Source organism: Elephantulus edwardii, unplaced genomic scaffold (genome assembly GCF_000299155.1).
Source record: "Elephantulus edwardii isolate Elephantulus edwardi_28Jun2011 unplaced genomic scaffold, EleEdw1.0 scaffold00184, whole genome shotgun sequence".
Taxonomy (NCBI): Eukaryota; Metazoa; Chordata; class Mammalia; order Macroscelidea; family Macroscelididae; genus Elephantulus; species Elephantulus edwardii.
This window is the reverse complement of record NW_006399934.1, coordinates 6001811-6021843: the sequence shown is the minus strand read 5'-3', so window position 1 is coordinate 6021843 and position 20033 is coordinate 6001811. Positions and strand designations below refer to the sequence as shown.

The following is a 20033-nucleotide window of genomic DNA, read 5'->3' as shown; positions in this document are numbered from 1 at the left end:
TATTTCTTAGTTGTTGGAATGGACGGAAAACCTCATAAGCAGTTCCTTACTTCACCTCTACCTTGCATTTGAACTTCTGAGTTGTAAAACAACCCAGTGATAGATGAAATTTGCTCCAGGACTTAAGAACCATAAATGACATAGCTGAGCCCTTACATCTTGTGGTTCCTAACCTCTACACTATAATAGGCAAAGTGCTAGTCTATAGGCCTTTTATTGTAAGAACGACCTTCCCTCTTGTAACTTGATTTGTGCCACTATTAGAACCTCTACTCCAAATATTATTGCTTTTTAATTTTTTTATCTTTTTAAAATTTTAAAAATAATTTTAATGAACATTTACAGAGAATTTGGATTTCCATAATGAAAAAGTCTACAATATTATTTACACGTGGGTAAGAAAAGACCGTTGGACCCCAGCTTCTGTTGGAATGGGCCACAGGGGCTCCTGTTAAATCAGAGTTGCCTGTGGATGGTTCCAAGGTGAGAATCCGTATCAGGTGAGGAGCAGCTCCCACCTCATCTGCCGCCCAGCAGGCCGGGCCTTCAGCTCAGATCCACAATGTTCATGGGCATCTCCTCGATCTGGGTGGAGTAGTACTGCTGGATGTCTGGGAGGATGCGGATGTTGTTGTTCTTCAGGAAGTTAATGGCCACACCCTCCGGCCATATCGCCCAGAATGCCCAATTCTGTGTATGTACAGCTCTCTGTTGTTGGGGAGGTCACAACTGATAATGAGGGAGACTTGAGGGACGTCCAGCCCCCGGGCCCAGACATCTGTGGAGATGAGCACTCGGCTGGCACCAGATCTGAACTCCTTCATAATGGACTCTCGCTCCTTCTGGGGCATGTTGCCGTGCATCGAGGAGACAGTGAAGTTGGCTTCTCGCATCTTCTCCGTCAGCCAGTCAACCTTCCTCTTGGTGTTGCAGAAGATGACCACCTGCGTGATGATCAGAGTGTCGTACAGGTCACACAGAGTGTCGAATTTCCACTCTTCTCGTTCCACATCCACGAAGAACTGCTTGATGCCTTCCAGGGGCAGTTCATCATGTTTCACCAAGATGCGGATGGGGTCGGTCATGAACTTGCTGGTCATCTCCAGGATCTCGTGGGGCAGCGTGCCACTGATGAGCACCACCTGTGTGGCCGGAGGCAAGTACCTGTACCCGTCATAGATCTGTTCTTTGAAACCTTTGTTGAGCATCTTGTTGGCCTCATCCAAGACCAGCATCTTGATGGCTCGTGTCCTCAGGCTCCAGCGCCGGATCATGTCAAAGACGCGGCCACGTGTGCCAGTGACGACATGCTGCCCGTAGTCCAGCTTCATGATGTCCTCCCCCACGTTGGTGCCCCCGATGCAGGCGTGACACTGGACGTTCATGTAGTTGCCAAGAGCAAGCAGGCCCTTCTGAACCTGCACTGCTAACTCTCTCGTGGGAGCCAGGATCAGAGCTTGGGTTTCCCAGACCTGAATATCCAGACACTGGAGGACGGAAATACTGAAAGTTGCCGTCTTGCCGGTACTGGACTGAGACTGAGCAATGACATCCCTCCCTTTAATTATCTGCTTGATGGCTCCCTGCTGAATTGCTGACGGCTTTTCAAAACTGTAGGCAGGCCCATGGTGTCACCTCCCGCAGGCCCGTGGTGTCACCTCCTCGCTGGTCTCGAACTCCACCTTGGTCATGTCCTCTTCCTTGAGCAGCCGCTTCCGTGCAGACCCCGAGGTCGCCATCGTTGCCGCGGCAGTCATGATTTTCTGCTTTTTAATTTTTTGACTCACATACTTTTAACTTGCTAGTTAAATTTGTATCTTCTAGGCTGCAACACTTCCATGATACATCTTCAAGGATATGAACATGCACGGCTAAGCACAATTGATAACAGTGAATCTAAATTCCAAAATCAATCTCCATAATAGTCTATGTGTTCCCTACTGCCAAAGGGGCCCTTTAGAGTAGTGAGAGAAGATCTTCACCCTGAAACCTATAGCGTCCCTTTTCAGCAGGAAGTAGCTAAGAGAATATGCCATCCCCTTTTCCTTATGACTCAGGGTGAAGTCTCTCTCAGGGAGGATAGATAGGGAATGGCAAAGGACACACTGACAAAGGAGATTAATCACAACTGGCTTCGACAAGCACTGTGGCAATTGGACAATTAAAACAGACATTCGGGGGCGGGGAAGAAGAACGAACTGGGGAGGAGGGTAGAGAAAACAGTGCAACAATGAGTGAATGAAAACCCCAAATCTCTGTAAATGTTCACTAAAACTAATAAAATTTAATAATAATTTTTAAAAAAAGAAGCAAAAAGAGAACTGGAGAGGTGGAAGAGTATCCCTTCCTCATGGATAGGAAGACTCAATATTGTGAAAAATGACAATATTACCAAAGGCAATTTACACATTCAATGCAATTCCAATACAAATACCAATTCCATTCTTCAACGAGATGAAAAAGGCAATCTCTAATTTCGTTTGGAATGGAAAGAGGCCCAAATAAGCAAAGCACTCCTTAAAAAGAGAAACAAGGAGGGATCTCATTCTCTGATTTCAAATCTTACTACACTGCCGTGGTGGTCAAGACAGCATGGTACTAGTACAATGACAGACACAGAGATCAGTGGAAGAGAATTGAGAATCCAGAATTCAGTCCATCTACCTCTGGCCAACTGATTTTTGACAAGGAGATGAACTCAGTTAAGTGGGGAAACGTCAGCGGTTTTAACAAATGGTACTGGCAAAATTGGAAAACTATCTGCAGAAAACTCAAGCAAGATCCACACCTCACTCCATACACAAAAATCAATTCAAAGTGGATTATGGATCTAGGAATAAACCCAAGGACTATGAAACTAATTAAGGAAAAGCTTGGAAGAACTCTAGAAGTCCTAATCCACAACATAAACAGTTCCAAACATCCTAGAATATCTACAGCCAGGAGAGGATAAAATAGATGAATGGGATCTTCTAAGAATAAAATCCCTATGCACATCCAAAAACCTCCAACAGGGTAAAAAGGGAAGCCACAGATTGGAAAAAATTTTTTATAATGACATGTCTGAAAAGGGACTTATATCTAGAATTTATAAAATACTCGAGCTCCACAAGATAAAATTAAATAACCCAATTGAAAAATGGACACAGGATATGAACAGACACTTCACCAAAGAAGACATTCAGATGGCCAACAAACGCATGAAGAAATGTTCAAAATCCCTAGCTCTAAGAGAGATGCAAATCAAAACAACTCTGAGATATCATCTCACCTTAGTAAGAATAGCAAAGTTTAACAGAATAGCACACATCAAATGCTGGCGAGGTTGTGGAGAAACTGGATCCCTTATTCACTGTTGGTGGGAGTATAAAATGGTGCAACCACTAACTATGGAAGGCTGTATGACACTCTCTCAAAAAGTTGCAAATAGAAATACCATTTGACCCAGCAATTCCACTACTGGGAATTTACCCTAAGGAAACCAGAACTGCCACGCAAGCAGCTATATGCACACTCATGTTTATTGCTGTGCCATTAACAATAGTAAAGAGCTGGAAACAACCAAGTGCCCTCAACAAACGAATGAGTAGAGAAGCTCTGATATATTCCCACTATGGAATATTATGCAAAATGGATGACCCTGGAGGACATTATGTTGAGTGAAATATCTCAGTCACAAAAGGACAAATATTGCACAGGGCCACTGTTGCAAAATGGGACTGATATCATGGTTGAGGGAAGACAGAAAAGGAGGGGAGGAATGATGTATATTCCATTGAAACAGATGCGGGAGAGAACTGTTCAAAAGGGACATATGAATGGGTAGTCTTGTTATTGCAGAATTCCAGAAAGAAGACTGCATAGTGGAGTGGACTTCGGGGGAGGGATTGCATAATAATGAAAGAGTTTTTCTTTTGCTTTTCAAGGAGAAGAGTGAACTGGGGAAGAGGGGGTGGGTAGGGAGAAAATTGCAACAATGAATGACTGGAAACCCTAAAGCTCTGTAAACTTTCCTTAAAATTAATTAAAAAAAATAAAATGGAGCAATTAAGAAAAACCAACATAGGCTACCAAAAAAAAACAAACAACCAGCATTGTGGATGAAGTTAAAAATTGCTGTGGGAGCATTTTTGTCTTTGTTCGACATTTTAACAAGGCTGTATTTGTTTTAGAACCTCTCCAAGCTTCATGATGCTACCCAAGGAAGTCAAGAAAAATAAAGATGTCAGAAAGTTGGATAAGAAGGATAAAGGCTCAGTGAACAAATCTGGGGGCAAGGCCAATTCCAAGAAGAAAGAGTCCAAAGGCAAAGTTCAGGACAATCTCAATAATCCAGTCTTGTTTGACAAAGCCACATAAGACAAATTCAGTAAAGAAGCTCCCTACTATAAGCTTATAACTCCACCTGTTGTCTCTGAGAGACTGAAGATTCAAGTTTCCCTGGCCAGGGTGGCCTTTTAGGAGCTGGTAAGTAAAGAAATTATCAAGCTGGTTTCAAAACACAGAGCTCAAGTAATTTACACCAAAAGCATCAAGAGTAGTGATACTTCAGCTGCTGTTGAAGATGCATCAACAGGCCCAACCACCTGTAAATTTTGAAAAAATATAACTTTATTAAATATAAAAAATTGTTACAGTATTTGAATCACAAATGACTGAAAACAAGCTAATGCCTATCAGTAAAAGTCTGAATGAATAAATTATTTTACATTTCCACAATAACAAAGAAGTTTTTGAGAGAGTTAAAAAGTAACTTCATGTATTACTATGCTTATTAATAATACACTTTCAAATTATTTTGATGAAAAGCAAGTGCACAGCACCCTATAAGGTCCATTACCATTTACTAAGAAGAAAACATTTGGATTGTGTATACACAACAGTTTGCTTACAAGGCAATTACAACTCATGACATCATGTTTGTGAAGAGTGGAACTATATTCCATGTATTTTCAATATATAATTGCATGCCAATGTGTCATTAGGCTTTTAATCTACTGTACCACTGGGTAGTTTTGAACAATTAGCCTTCTAGTTAGTTGTCATTGTTATGTGCTGTTGAGTTGCCTGCAACCCATAGAGACCCTATGTTCAACAGCCCTAAACCCTCCTCTATCCTGTGCCAATATAACTTTCTCTGACACACCTACCCCCACCACTCCAGTCACTGAATCAATCCTTCTCATCGAAGGTCTTCTTCTCCTGCACTGTCCCTCGACCCTTCCAAGTATGATGTCCCTCTCCAAGAACTGGTTCCCCCTTGCAGCATGTCAGATGAAGCTTCAGAATCCTTGCCTCCAAGGAGCAACCTGGTTTAATCCTCTCTAGGTTGAACCTGCTCATTCTTTAAGCAGTCCATGGTATTCAATACTCTTTTCCAACACCACAGCTCAAAGCCATCAATTCTTCTATCATTCGTAGTCATTGTCTAGCTCTCTGATGCATAGTAAGTGATTGCAAAGACCCTGGCCTGTTTCAGGTGCACTTTAGTCTCCAGAATGACATCATTGCTCTTCAGTACTTTGGAGAGATCTCTGAGAGCAATACAAACTGTTTGCATCATCTATGTCCTTATATTCACTATATCTACCCCCCATTTATATTTACATATATTCAAACTATATACTGAGAAAACAATACAAGAATCTAAATGAAGAAAGTACCATCAGAATTGAAGGAAAACTCAGTAATATGTAGGAAGTTCTGGTTCCTAGGGCGTTGTACTACTAACCCAATGGTTCTGATGGTTCCAATCTGAAGGAGAAAGATCAACAATCTTCTCCAGTTTGATTTATAGCCTTGAAACACAGTGGAGGGTCAGATATGAGTTCGTTCTGAGTTGATTGGAATAAGGTTTTGAAAAAAGTTTGATTGCTGAAAGCTTAGAGGTTTTGAAGCACTTAATATTACAGATCAAAGGCTGAGCATAAAGTAACCATAGGCAACAACATGATAAATGGAAAAAAGACTGAAATTGTCAAGAATTTTATCTACTTGAATTCATAGTCAATGCCCATGGAAGCAGCAATCAAGAAATCAAACAATGTATTTGGGGCAAACTTGATGTCAAATACTTCTTTACAATGAGGAACAGCAAGGATGCCACATTAAAGACAAAGGTGCATATGACTCAAGCCATAGTGTATTCATTTGCTTCATATGCTTGTGAAAGTTAGACAATTAATAAGGATGACTGAAGAAGAATTGATATCTTAGAATTGTGACATTGCTAAAGAGTACTGAATATACCATGGACTACCAAAACAACAAACATATATGTTTTGGAAGAAATGCAGTCCTGGTGCATTAGAAGCAAAGATAATAAGATTTAATCTCACATACTTTGAGTATGTTATAAAGGGGGCCAGAACATCCTGCATGTAAGAGAGTCAGTGAAAAAGAAAAAGACTCAGTGAGATAAGGTGACACAGAAGCTGCAACAGTGGAGAGAATAAATTGTAAGCATGGTGGAGGATAAGGCATCACTTTTATGATCCCCTATACAAACTCATATACAACTGTGTTTCATTCGGTTATATGTGGGTTCACTGTAAGTGGAAACCAACTTGTTTGCATTCACCAAAGCACAAATATTGATGTATTACTTTTATTAAGCGGCTAATATTTTTGTTTCCTTTCATCTGCTTTTTTCCCCCCCCATAGAATGCTTGTCTGTCAGATACTTTTCTAAATCTGAGCATTCAGGTTAAGACAGACTAGGAAGAAGGATTGGCCATCCACTTCAGAAATAGCAGGCCTCCGAAAACCCTGTGTACAATAGAACATACTTAGACTAACAGGGGAACTGACGTGGAGCTTTCAAGTATGGAAATACTGGGGTAGTCGGGGTAGGTGTGTTGGAGATAGTGAAAGTGGCACAGGATAGAGCAGGGATTAGGGCTGTTGTACATAGGGTTGCTATGAGGAGCAGGCGACTTGATGGCACATAACAACAACAACAACAACAACAACAACAACAACATTATTTTTGTAGTTTCAAATCAAGTATATTTGGTGTAAGACCATTTAAATATTGATCTTAAACTAAAGAAAATAAAAATTTAGGAATATTAAGTGAATTCCCTCCTCGACCAAGGTAAATTTTAGATCCAAATTCTGGTCATCTCTATCTTATCTAGTGTTATGTTTCTTTCTCATTTTCCTTTCCTTTTAGTCACTTAGAAAAGTTTTACAAATATTGCCTCAGTGCCAGTCAACTATTTACAATTAACTGGAGAATATGTGCACATTCTCATAAGTGTTGATACATGAGTTATAAATTTTACTTAGAAAGAAGATGATACTTGATTTTCATGATGGAATGGTCCATATGAAGTTATGCTGCTAATCCAAAGACTTCATGGCTCTACTGGTTCTAATCCATGGGTAACTTTGAGGGAGAAAGATGAGCATTTCCTTCCATCGTGATTTCCATGAGCCTTAGAAACCTCATGGAAGGTTGCTATGTATTGGAAATAACTTAATGGCAGTGAGTTTGAGGTTTAAAAAAAATTGAGTTATTTCTTACCTTTTCAAAGTACATGTTATTCCACAAGTGTGAGGTAAGGATGAAATGCTTGATAATCTTTATAGCACCCAAGTAGTATGGATTAGTTTATAGAAGTCAATGTACTTAAACAATTTATTGTCATTTAATATAGATTTTATATTTGTGTAAGAGAAATAAAAAGTTTAAGTATTTAAAATATTAATTTTATTTGCAGCCCAAATACAAAAGTCTCAAATAGGCACTCATAGGAAACCCAATAATTATAGGCATAAAACTCTCTACTACAACTATAATTTTAGTATAGATGGGCCATTAATGTTAGTAAATATCTTAATATTTTCCTAAAATTGTAGTTAAATATTATACTAAAAGTAAGGACAAAATGTCATGATTCAAAAGTTTTGAGTAAGACTGACAAACATATATAGATCAGAATTTATATTACCTTTGTGAACTTTTTTTAGCGAGCTGGTGAATTGCTCCTGAAAGTTTTACAAAGTTACTTGGTTTCTGTTCAACTATTTATACACATTTTTGTTTTAGAACATTAAGTACAATACACAAAATGTAACACACTCCTACTTCTTCCCTGTCATTTTAATTTCTGTATATTCTTCTGTCCTATCTCTTCCTGTCTTCCAAGCTTTATCTCATTGCAAAAGCTGTCCATTTGATCTTGTGTGGTTGATTATTCCAAGAAATAGGTGTATTCCTGGTATTATTCGCCTTATAGACTTTTCTACTGCTTAGCTGCAAGTTGAACCATTAGGGTGAATTTTGTTTCGGGTTGGAAGGGCTGTGGTATTGGAGGTTCCACCTATTTTCATGTCCTGCCTTCTCTGTTTAGGACCTTCTACTGTAATCCCATTTAGGATGGGCATTAGTGGTAGTTGAGCACTATCTAGTTACTTTGCTCTCTTGTAGAGTTTAAAGTTTGCATGACTTGTTAGCCTTTTGGACTAATTGTCTTGGAAACAACACTAAATGAGCTATTATGAGGAAGATAGGGACACTGAGAATGTCTTACATCATATTAAATATATTTTATGTGTGTAATTACTGAGATATTTTGCCTGAAAATAGAAAAGATTATCTACTATGCTGGAGATGAAAAGGTGAGAAAAAAACCGGTGTTGCTTTCATAGTTAAAAAGGCCATTTCTAGATCCATCTTGAAATATAATGTTGTGAGTGACAGGATAATATCCATACACATACAAGGAAAACCTGTTAATACCACTGTTGTTGTGTACCTCTAGCTGGTTTTCAAAGGCATAGGAGGAGATTGCCCAGCCTCCTCCAGCAGAGCAACTGGTGGACTTGAGCTGTGTGTCTTCGGGATTACAGCATAGCTTCTTGCCACTAGACCACCAGATTTATGCACCAACAACAAGAGGCAAAGAGGAGAGAAGAGATTATTACTACCAACTTTTGCAGTCAGAAATCGATCAAACATGGAACCAAGATGCGTTAATAATAATGGGTGACTGGAATGCAAAAGTTGGGAACCAGAAAGAAGGATAAGTAGTTGGAAATCATGGACTTGATGACAAAAACGAAGTGGGGTTAGAATGATAGAATTCTGCACAATCAATGGTTTATTCATTGCAAATACCTTTTATGAGATATATAGATGCAGGCTATACACATTGATTTCACTTGATGATTCTCACAGGAATTAGGTTAATTATATCTGCAGAAGGACTTGTTGGAGAAATTCAATATCAGCAGTGAAAACTAGGCCAGGTGCTGATTGAGGAACAGACCATCAACTACTCATAAGCAAGTTAAATTTAAAGCTAAAAAAGGCCCAATCAAATGCACATCAATCAAAATTTCATCTTTAGAATATCCTCCCTGAATTTAAAAACCAACCGAGGAACACGTTTGAGCCTTGAACACTAAAGAAGATCAGATGAGCTATGGGAAGGTATAAAAAATATTATCCATGAAGAATGCAAAAGGTTATTACAAAAATGGAGGAAAAAGAAAAGATCAAAATAGATGTTAGAAGAGAGTCTGAATATTGCACTAGTATGCCAAAAAGCCAAAGCAATGGGAAGAAATCAAGATGTTAAAGAGCTGAATAGAATATTTCAAAGGGCATCTCAGAAAGACAAAGCAAAGTATTATAATGAAGTGTTCAAGTACCTGGAGTCAGAAAAGCAGAGGGCCCTACAAGCTTGGCATTTCTTAAGCTGATGGAACTAAAGAATAAATTCAAGCCTTGAGTTTCAATACTTAAGGATGCTATAGGCAGAATATTTAATGATCCAGGAAGCATTAAAATATGGAAGAATTGGCTAACATAGAAGAATTTCAAGAAATAACATATAATCAAGAGGCAATGGTGTTGAAGGAGGAAGTGCAGGCTGCTCTGAAGGACTTGGCAAAAAAATAAGGCCCCAGGAATTGATGGAATACCAATGGACATATTTCAACAACCAGGTGCTGTCCTGTACATGCACACCAGGTTGTGCTAAGAAATCTTGACAACTATCTAGCCAACTGACTGGAAGAAATCCATATTTATCACTATTCCAAAAAAAAGTGACCTGACAGTGTGGAAATTATTGAAGGATGGACAATCTCCTCCTGTGCGATTAATTGCCTCTGAAAACCCTCTGGAGGGTCAGCTATGGGTTCCGACTCTAAGGTACACAACACCACCACCACTAGTATCACACACTAGCAAAATCCTGCTGAAGATTATCTAAAAACATAGAACAATACATTGACAGAGAACTACCAGAAAGACAAGCTGGTTTTAGAAGAGGTCATGGCACTAGAGACATTATCGCCAACGTCAAATGGATCTTGGCAGAAAGTAAAGAGTACCAGAGGAATGTCTATCTGTGTTTCATTGACTATGCAAAGATATTCGACTGTGTGAATCACAACAAACTGTGGTTAACCTGGAGGAGAATGGGAATCCCAGAACACTTGATTGTGCTCATGCAAAATCTCTACTCAGATCAGGAAGCAGTCAGAGCAAATGAACACTGTATGGTTAAAAATCAGGAAAGGAGTGCATCAGAGATGCATCCTATCTCCACACCTTTTCAATCTATATGTAGAACAGATTATTCGGGAGGCTGGGCTTTATGAGGAAGAATGTAGCATCAAGATTGGAAGAGGAATCAACAACAACTTACATTAAGCAGATGATAAAACCTGGGTTGCTGAAACTGAGGAGGACCTGAAGTACTTGTTACAGAAGGTCACAGACTGCAGTCTTCAATATGGATTGAAATTCAACATTAAGAAGACAAAGATTCTCACCACTGGGCCACTTGACAGCACAACGATAGATGGAGAAGAGATAGAAGTTGTTAACAATTACAGCTTGCTCAGCTCCACAATCACACATTTGGTACCAGCAGTCAGAAAATTAAAAGACAAATCACACTGGGAAAATATGCTGTCAAGGACCTCGTCAGAGTATTGACAAAGCAACGATGTCAGTCTGGAGACCAAGGAGTGCCTAATCCAGACCATGATCTTAACAGTTATTTACCATGCATTAGAGAGCTGGACAATGATAGCAAAAGAATTGATGACTTTTAGTTGTGATGCTGGAGAAGAGTCTTGAACATACCATGGAGCACCAAGAAAACAAATAGGTCTGGTTTGGAGAGGGTGAAACCAACTTTCTTTCTGGAGACTAGGGTTTTGAAGCTCTGTCTCACGTACTTATGGCATGTGGCTAGGAGAGTCTGGTTCTTGGAAAAGGATATCCTGGAAGAGTGGAGGGGTAGTGCAGGAGAGGAAGACACTGAATGAGACTGATACAGTAACCTGGACAATGAGGGTAGGTCAGTCAGTGACAGTCAGTAGTGACAATCAGAGAGACTGTCTTAGGACAGAGCAGGCTTCAGAACTGCTTTACATAGGGTCACTATGAGCCACTGCACATAACAATAAGGACATTCAAGGAACCATCCATTGACTCTTCTTTCTCACACTTTAAGAAATATGAAGTGAGAAAGAAGAGAGAAAAAAAAATTACGAAGTGATAGAGGAGAAAATACTATCCCACCTTTAGATCCTAGCAACAACATATCCTTGCAAATAAATTTGTCTGGATTGGTACAACTTAAACAAAGCCATGCCCACTGTTGCTGACTAGATTATGACCCACAGTTATGGCCCATCATGTTTTTGAGGTTATATATCTTTATGAAAGGAAACTGGCCATCTCTCTTTTGTGGAGCAGCTGGTGGATTCCAACCACTGACTATGTAGTTAGCAGCACAATACATTATATGTTTTGCTACTATGCCTCCTTGAAATGATTAAAAGTGGAATATTTTTCAATAAATGAAGAGATGCGTCCTATTTTAGAAAAAGCAAAATATCAAAATAATAACATCTTCCTCTAAGATGTTAAAGACTATATCATGATGATAGGAAGGGCAAAGATTCACCCAATGTATAAAATTCCTCTACATACCAATATTATCACATTTCTCAAAGTTCATGTAAATTTCAAATTTCAAGACTATATAGATCAATATGAAAAGCTTATTGATTTCAAACTAGTCATATTATCTTTTCATTAAATTTTAAACAGTAACATAAATGTTTCATGAATGAAGGAGAAATGACTAAGATTGTGTTGTCACCTTTAAAATGCTTTAATTTGTGTGCTATCTGATATATCATGTAACTAAGGTAAGTCTACTACACATTAAAGAATTTTCAATCAATATATTTATAGCCAGTTTTAATGAACAAAGAATAAATAGATTCAGGTGGTATTTATTATAATTACTGTTGTGCTAATGTGAAACCTACACTTGGCCCAGGGAACTGTCCTAAGAACAGACCAGAGAAACACTGCATGGTTCAAAATCAAGAATAGAGTGCATGAGGGATGCATCCTGTCACCAAACTTTCTCAATCTACATGCAGAACAGGTCATTTGGGAGGCTGGGATTTATGAGGAGGGATATGACATCAAGATTAGAGGAAGAATCATCAACAACATACATTATGCGATGACACAACCTTGGTTCCTGAAACTGAGGAAGGCCTGAAGGACTTGCTGCAGAAGGTCAAGGACTGTAGTCTTCAATATGGATTGAAGCTCAACATCAAGAGGACAAAGATTCTCACCACTGAACCAACTGGCAGCACCATGATGGATGGAGAATAGATTGAGGTTGTTAACAGTTACAGCTTGCTCGGATCCACAATGAACACTCGTGGCACCAGCAGTTAGGAAATCAAAAGACGGATTGCATTAGGTTAATCTGCTGTCAGGGACCTTTTGAGAGTACTGAGAAGCAAAATGTTAGTCTGGAGACTTAGGTGTGCTTGATACAGGCTATGATCTTTGCAATTACTTGCTATGAATCAGACAACTGGACAATAACTAAGGATGACAGAAGAATTGATGCCTTTGTATTGTGGTGCTGGAGATGAGTCTTGGACATACCATGAACCAGCAAGACAACAAATAGCTCTGTCTTGCAGAGGGTAAAGCCAAGTTTCTCCTTGGAGGCTGGATTTTGAAGTTCTGTCTCTACTTTGGGCATGTTGCCATAAGGGACCAATCCTTTGAGAAAGATATCATAGGCAGGGCAGACGAGGAAGACTCAGATGAGAGGGATTGATGCAGTAACTAGGACAATGGGAGTGGGTGTGTTGGAGTCAGTAAGACTGGCTCAGGACAGAGTAGGCTTCAGAGCTGTTGTACATAGGGTCACTATGAGTCACAGGTGACTCAACGGTACATAACAACAACATAGATTAGATTGGTATGTTTCAAATACACATAAATATTTAGATTGCCTAATGAAACAGTTAATTTGTAAAATTACTGTTTTTATATTATTAAATTTATTAATTACATTATGTATAATCCTTTATTAAATTCTGTTAATGCAGATTTAAGCATAAAAAGAAAATTTATGTTTTATGTGAAAATACATAACTTATAGTTAAAACAGTTTCCATAGGGTTTGAGAAGAAATTGAATGTGTTCAAGTTTATATTTGTCTCCCCTTTGTATTAGATTTCAGGTAAAAATAAATTTTGCCTAAAGACATTCCTGTGAGTAGAAACATAAAAAAGCTGAGTATAAAGGTTATGATATTTTTTGACACCACAAAGGTTATACATAAGACTTATTCTGTTGACAGATCTCTATGATTACTTGTCTCAATAAAAACTAATGTCAACAAAAAGACACATTTCATTGTTTTATTTATACTTTTCTATTGTTTCCAGTTCTTCTTCTCTTTTGTAGATTTATAATTAAATGTCATGAGTCTCTTTAGTGCATCCTTCATATCTTTATTCCTCAAGGTATAGATAAGGGGATTGAGACTTGGAGTGATGATGGTGTAAAAGAGGGTGAGGAACTTGCCCTGGTCTTTGGAGGCACTGTTACCTGGCTGCAGGTACATGTAGATGATAGTTCCATAGAAAATGGACACCACTGTGAGATGAGATCCACAAGTATTCATGGCTTTTCGCTGACCTGCTTTTGATTTCATTCTCAGCACAGCTCGGGCAATATAACCATAGGACATGAGAATAAGGAAGAGGGGTGTAAGGACAATGACAATGCCTAAAGCAAAAACAGACAGTTCAACTGCTGTGGTGTCTACACAAGCTATTTTGACCATAGCTGGCAGTTCACACAAGAAATGATCCAGTATGTTGTTTCCACATCTAGGCAAATTCAGTGTGAGTGTACATAGTATCACAGAATTTGTTAAACTAATACTCCACACTATGAAAATCATCTTGAGACAAAGATGTGGGTTCATGATTACCAAATAATGCAAGGGCTTGCAAATAGCTATAAAACGATCATAAGACATAACAGCCAGGAGAAGACACTCAATGGAACCCAGCCACATATAAACATAGAGTTGAATGACACAACCCACATAGCTGATGGTCTTATCAGGACCCCACAAGTTCACCAGCATCTGAGGTACAATACTTGTGGTGAAACACAGATCTAGGAAAGATAAATTCCTGAGGAAAAAATACATTGGTGTGTGCAGACGGGCATCTAGGAGAGATGCAAGAATAATGGCTGTGTTACCCACCAATGTAATTAAGTAGAAGATTGTGACAACTCCTGACAGGACCATTTCCAGTTTGGGATGATCAGAGAAGCCAAGTAGAATAAAAACATGTAAGGAACTGTAATTGCTTTGGTCCATAATCCTTCAATGTCTAAATCCTAAAATGAAAAAAAGAAGAAAGAGGACTACATGAAGAATGAAACAAGGAAAGGAGAAGAACGTGAATGGAAAGAAGAAGCAGCAGCAGCAGCTACATGTTAACATTGGTTTTCTAAATAATAAACTACAGAACTAACCAAACAGAAATAATAATTTTTAAAAATCAGTGCAAAGATAATATTGCACTGAGGTTATCTTAATGATGGCATAGATTTATCTTAATGTAAAGTTCAGTATTATATATTTTTTATAGGCTAGCTCTAGGAATTCACTCTTACAATGTTGGGTTCTTCATTAGGCTGGAGTTGGGTGGGCAGTATCTTGGCACTCACATCAGCGACTGGCATCATGCCTGTGGTGACAAGAGCCAGGGACATGCCTTTTCAGGACACATCTCATTTGCTTGCTTAAAGACTGAAGGAAAAGCTGATTATAACTGCTCTGAGATAAAGTTTGCTAGATGATTGAGGAAACCAGAGGCTTCTTGTATCCATGTTGTTGAACTGAACCTAGACGTTTACTGGATGGCTGAGAAGCTGTCTCTCACTAATTGAGGAATTATGTCTTGCTGTTAATCTGGCTGGCGAGTGCTGGACTAAATCTGCACTTGGACTGTGTGATGTTCTTTGCTTCCTCTACTCTCCAACTTATTTCCTTACTAAACCTTACAACATTGGGGCGGGCTGGGGGGGGGGCGGGAAGGGGAGAAGGGCAAAACCACATTCCCAATAGGCAATCTCCTTCTGTGTGATTTATTGGTCCAGAAAAACTATTGGTGGGTCATTTATGAGTTGGTTCTGACTCAAATGGAGTCAACAAGATTTAATCCATAATGTATACCATGTTCCAGATTGTTAATTATAATACACAGAATGCTTATTTGTCTATTTTAGATTGCACTTCCATTCACATATTCTTTTCCTGCTCTTGCCATCATCCCTTCTTTCTACTCCACCCATACCATCCTAGTTTTAGAATATTGGTTTTATGTAGTATTTATCCTGTTGCAACTGAGCTATTTCAATTGGGATAATTTTCTCAAGATTTTTGCATACTGTGCGGTGTTTCACGAATTCATTTTTTTAAATGCGATGTAATACTACATTGTGTGTGAATATACCAGTTTCTCTATTCATTTGTTTCTGGATGGGCACTGGAACTACTTCCTTCACTTTAATGTTGTGAATATTCATACAATAAACATAGGTGCATATCTCTGTAAAACAAATTGGGGTCCTATTTTTCTCATAAGTAAGCCTTAGCATTTGGAATAGATAAGATTATGTGACTCTGTGATTTTCTAGGAAACTACCTAATTGATGAAATTATCATGATCTTTTAATTAATCACAAAATTCAATTAAAAAATCTATTTGGCACATTCCAGAATGAGAAAAAATACTGCTCTTTCCCCTTATCTTAGTGAATAGTATATCTGATTTCTCAGCTTGTTTTATAAGACATCTGGTAATTTTTAGTCACACCTTCTGCCCCAATATCTGTGCTATCACCTACACTGGTAAATTTAAAAGAAAAAAAAAAAAGAAAAGTTAGATTTTCTCTTACTTTTTATAGTTCCCTTTACTACTGACCTTATCCAAAACAGTATCATATTTCTTACTTATTCTAGCAATAGTCTTCTTTTTTTTTGTATTTAATCTTACCTCTTCATTTGGTTATAAGACTTAAAAGAACTACACCTGTAAATTAGGCCTAAAAGTTGACAATGAATTTTTATCACACTTAATTAAATATTAACTTCTTTCAGGTGGCTGAAATGGACCTGCACAATTTGGTTCCTACATGATCTTTACTGTCCTTGCATAAATCACTTTATACTGGTCACTAGTAATCTTACTTCAATTTTTTTGACAGATTTCACTCATTCCCATCTAAAGTCTTTGAAATCTTTCTCTTTAATCTCTGGGTAGTTCCTACTTATTCTTACCTCACTAACTAAGTATTTTTCTCTTTTAAAGACTTTTTGTTGTGATTTGGGTAAAAGTTTACAGTGAAACTTGGTTTTCCATTGAGTAATTTATATATATTTGGTTCAGACATTGACTGCATTCTTCCCATTTCTTTCCCATGTTTACCATTTCCTTCTTCCTATCTTTTCCATTTTGTTCTTTAGAACTCTATCCCGAGGATAATGAAATATTTCTTGCTTAAAAAAGAATCTACTGAACCCACAGTTATCTTTTTCTTTATACCTTATAAGGAATGCCTACAGAAAGCTAGTAAAACATGGAGTTTAAGAGCAGAGTCAATGAGTTCATGCTTATGTCGCAGCACTACCTCTTATTTGACTGCATGTTTCCAGGCAAGTTGCTTACCCTTTAGGGCCCAGAAATCTCTAAAATAATAATTAAAATTGGGATATGGTATAGGGAGGGAAGTTTAATGTATGTATCAATAATTGTGAGTTAGCAACAATTATTATCTAATGATTTTATAATCATGTACATATTTAAATGTTTGTTTAACATGCCCTCTATGTAACTCTGTAAGCATTATATAAAGTACCATCCCTAACACCAGAAATTGTTGCTGTGAAGTGCCATTGCATCAGTTCTGATTTCCAGCAATCCAGTGTACAAGAGAAAGAAATATTGCCTGATCCAGTGCCATCCTCACAATTTGTGTCATACTAAACCCATTGTTACAGTCACTATGTGAATCCATCTCATTGAGGGTCTTTCTCTTTTTTTACTCTCTATCGAGCATGTCTTGCTCCAGTGACTGGCCCTTTGTGATAACTTGTTCAAGTTATATAAGATGAAGTCTTACCATCCTTACTTCTAAGGAGAGTTTTGATTGCATTGTTTCAAGAAATATTTAGTTCTTTTGGTAGTCCATTGTACATTCATAATATTAGCTAAAACAAGCACCCCAAAATACATGTATTTTAAGTTTGATTTAAAAAGGGGTTTAAAATATTAGTGTCTGTTTGAAGGACTGAGAAGTTTTGCATTCTTTAGTAGTGCAGTACAATTACATCTCCTTTAGTCATGCATGATCATATTAGAACTGATCAACAATCTGCCTTTACACTTTCCTATAACACAATGTAGAAATGCAACTTTTTAATATTTAAAGCAAAAAGAATAAAAACCCTTTAAATGAAAAAGAATAATTGAATGTTAAATAAATGTGGATCTGTTTTTGGGAAAAGTGCAAACGTTTGTAGTTTTTGTTATGACATTTTAAGTATATTTCCTCAACAAAATGAAGAATTTACTTAAGACCATGGCCATAATTCAGTAGTGTTAATATTACCTGGCTAACTAAATATACTGATTGACAGAGTGATTTCAAGATAGAACTTGGATGATTTCCTCAGAATTTGTTTCCCAAGAAAATTATTTGAGTCTAGTTTTTGTCATTGACCAAGATGAATATAAGAGAAAAATATAACTCTTAGAAGTCAGAGGTTGTCACATGCCATCAGCATTCTGTAATATCTGAGCAGGAATAAATAAATAATAGTTCTCTTGACAGACATATTTATATGTAAAATTATGCCTAACTTCTGAATAAAACTAAAAATTAAATTAAGTATTTTATGTTTAAATTAAATTTGTAGATTAATTTTTCATTATATAAACTTTAAATTATGTTCAAATTATATTAATGTAAAAGAGAAAGTTGTTTTAAAATTAAAGTCAATTCTATGCTGCTATTTCTTTGGCTACTTTCATTATCACTACAGTCTCAAAGATTAAGTCAGGAAGGAAGAAAAATTCTCCTGCTGACAGTGAGAATCTTCAAATATGTTTTCATATACACATTATGAGATTTAGAAAAGCTCCCAAAATACCTGTGTCTTCCTACCTTCGGAGTCTTCATGAATAAAGCACATTTCAGTCCTTTTTCAGTTCAATCTACATTTTTCTCTTTTATTTCTGCTGGATCAAAATATCTGAAATCACAAATTAAGAGAAATAACTGCATGTCTTCTTAATAGAGAATGACTTTCATCATTTCTTCCTTATGTAGGTAGAAAGGAGAATTTTTCTTCAGAAATTTCTAGTATTAATTTAATCTTAAATTTATGACAGAAAACCAGAAGATTCAAGTTTAAGTTTTCATTCTTATACTCATATAAATTCAACTCTGGCACACTATTATTTAAGAAATGCTAAAGATTGGCATTATTATGCTCCAGAGAAGTTTCTGTGGCATCTTACTTCTTGACCTGTGTAAAGCCCACTCTGAAGAGAACAGAACCTGGTTCAACAATTGCTCTCCAGGCTGCTGCTCTCTCATGAATCCCCCACATTGACACTATCTATGATGCTGTCTTTTTGTGGAGTGTTAAGGTACAGATTCTCAGCCCAACTCCTCCTTCTTGAACATGTGACTTCAAGAAGATGAAATCTATTACCGAGTCTCACTACTTGTTCTGACTTTCAATCAACCTGCAAATAGATCTTGAGCCTAGAGAAACATTACACAGTACAATCAGAATATTGGAATGATTCCAATGTTTTTCTAGGTGGATGCATAACTCCAACCTTGCTGTTTCCAAGAACTTTATGTGTTTACAGCATCAGGGGACTCTGGTTCAAAATAAGAATTGAATACAATTTCCCCATTGTTGCCTGTAAACACACATTGTTTTTGTTTTGTTCCATCGAATTGGAACTGACCTACAATTGAGCTTCCAGCTGGTTTTCAGAGGCAGGAGGAGATTGCCCAACACACATAATAAAGAAATTGATCTGAACCACATCCAGCTGAGATCATGAAAGTAAATTGCTGCAGCAAATGTCATATTAAGAAAAGCCATAGAGCAAGGAAGAGAAAAAATGGGTAAAATATCCGCCCCCCCCCCCCAAGTAGTTACTGAGAGCTTTGGTAGCCTAGTGGTATACTGTCCTGCAATCATGAAGGCATACTGTTTGAATTCACAAGTTGTTTTGAGGGAGAAAGATAGGCAATCTCCTTCTGAATGATTTACTGCCTCTGAAAATCCACTGGTTGGGCAGCTATGGGTTGATTCCAACTGAAGGGTAGACAACAACACCACAATAAGTAGTTAATATGAAGGTCTTGTGACTTAGTGGATAAAGAGTTGCACTGCTAACATAAAGGCAGGCAGTTCAATCCACCAGCTGTTCCACTTGAGAAAGATGAATTAATAGACTCTGAGAACTCCACTAGAAGAGCATCTATGTGTTGGTTCCAACTCTAAGTCATTGGATTGAAGTAGTTAATGACAACAAAAGTTTCTCTAAAGTGCAACTTTAGCACTATACTGTCAACATATACTGACCTTGTAAGAGAATCATACCATTAATAATAATACACTTATTGA

At 37.7% G+C, this 20033-nt stretch overlaps 1 protein-coding gene and 1 pseudogene across 1 annotated transcript; both read right to left on the bottom strand.

Annotated features, from left to right (window-relative positions):
• Positions 1–546: 546 nt before the first annotated feature.
• On the bottom strand, positions 547–1757 carry LOC102863975 (annotated as a pseudogene).
• An 11973-nt stretch (positions 1758–13730) lies between these two features.
• Positions 13731–14693, bottom strand: LOC102851620 (olfactory receptor 2W1-like). Its single transcript, XM_006896247.1, has one exon. It carries the CDS (start codon positions 14691–14693, stop codon positions 13731–13733), a length of 963 nt encoding a protein of 320 aa, XP_006896309.1.
• Positions 14694–20033: the final 5340 nt, after the last annotated feature.

What these genes read in the sequence shown, in the direction of transcription:
- LOC102851620 (XM_006896247.1), bottom strand. Translation starts at nt 14,693, where the DNA reads ATGGACCAAAGCAATTACAGTTCCTTACATGTTTTTATTCTACTTGGC.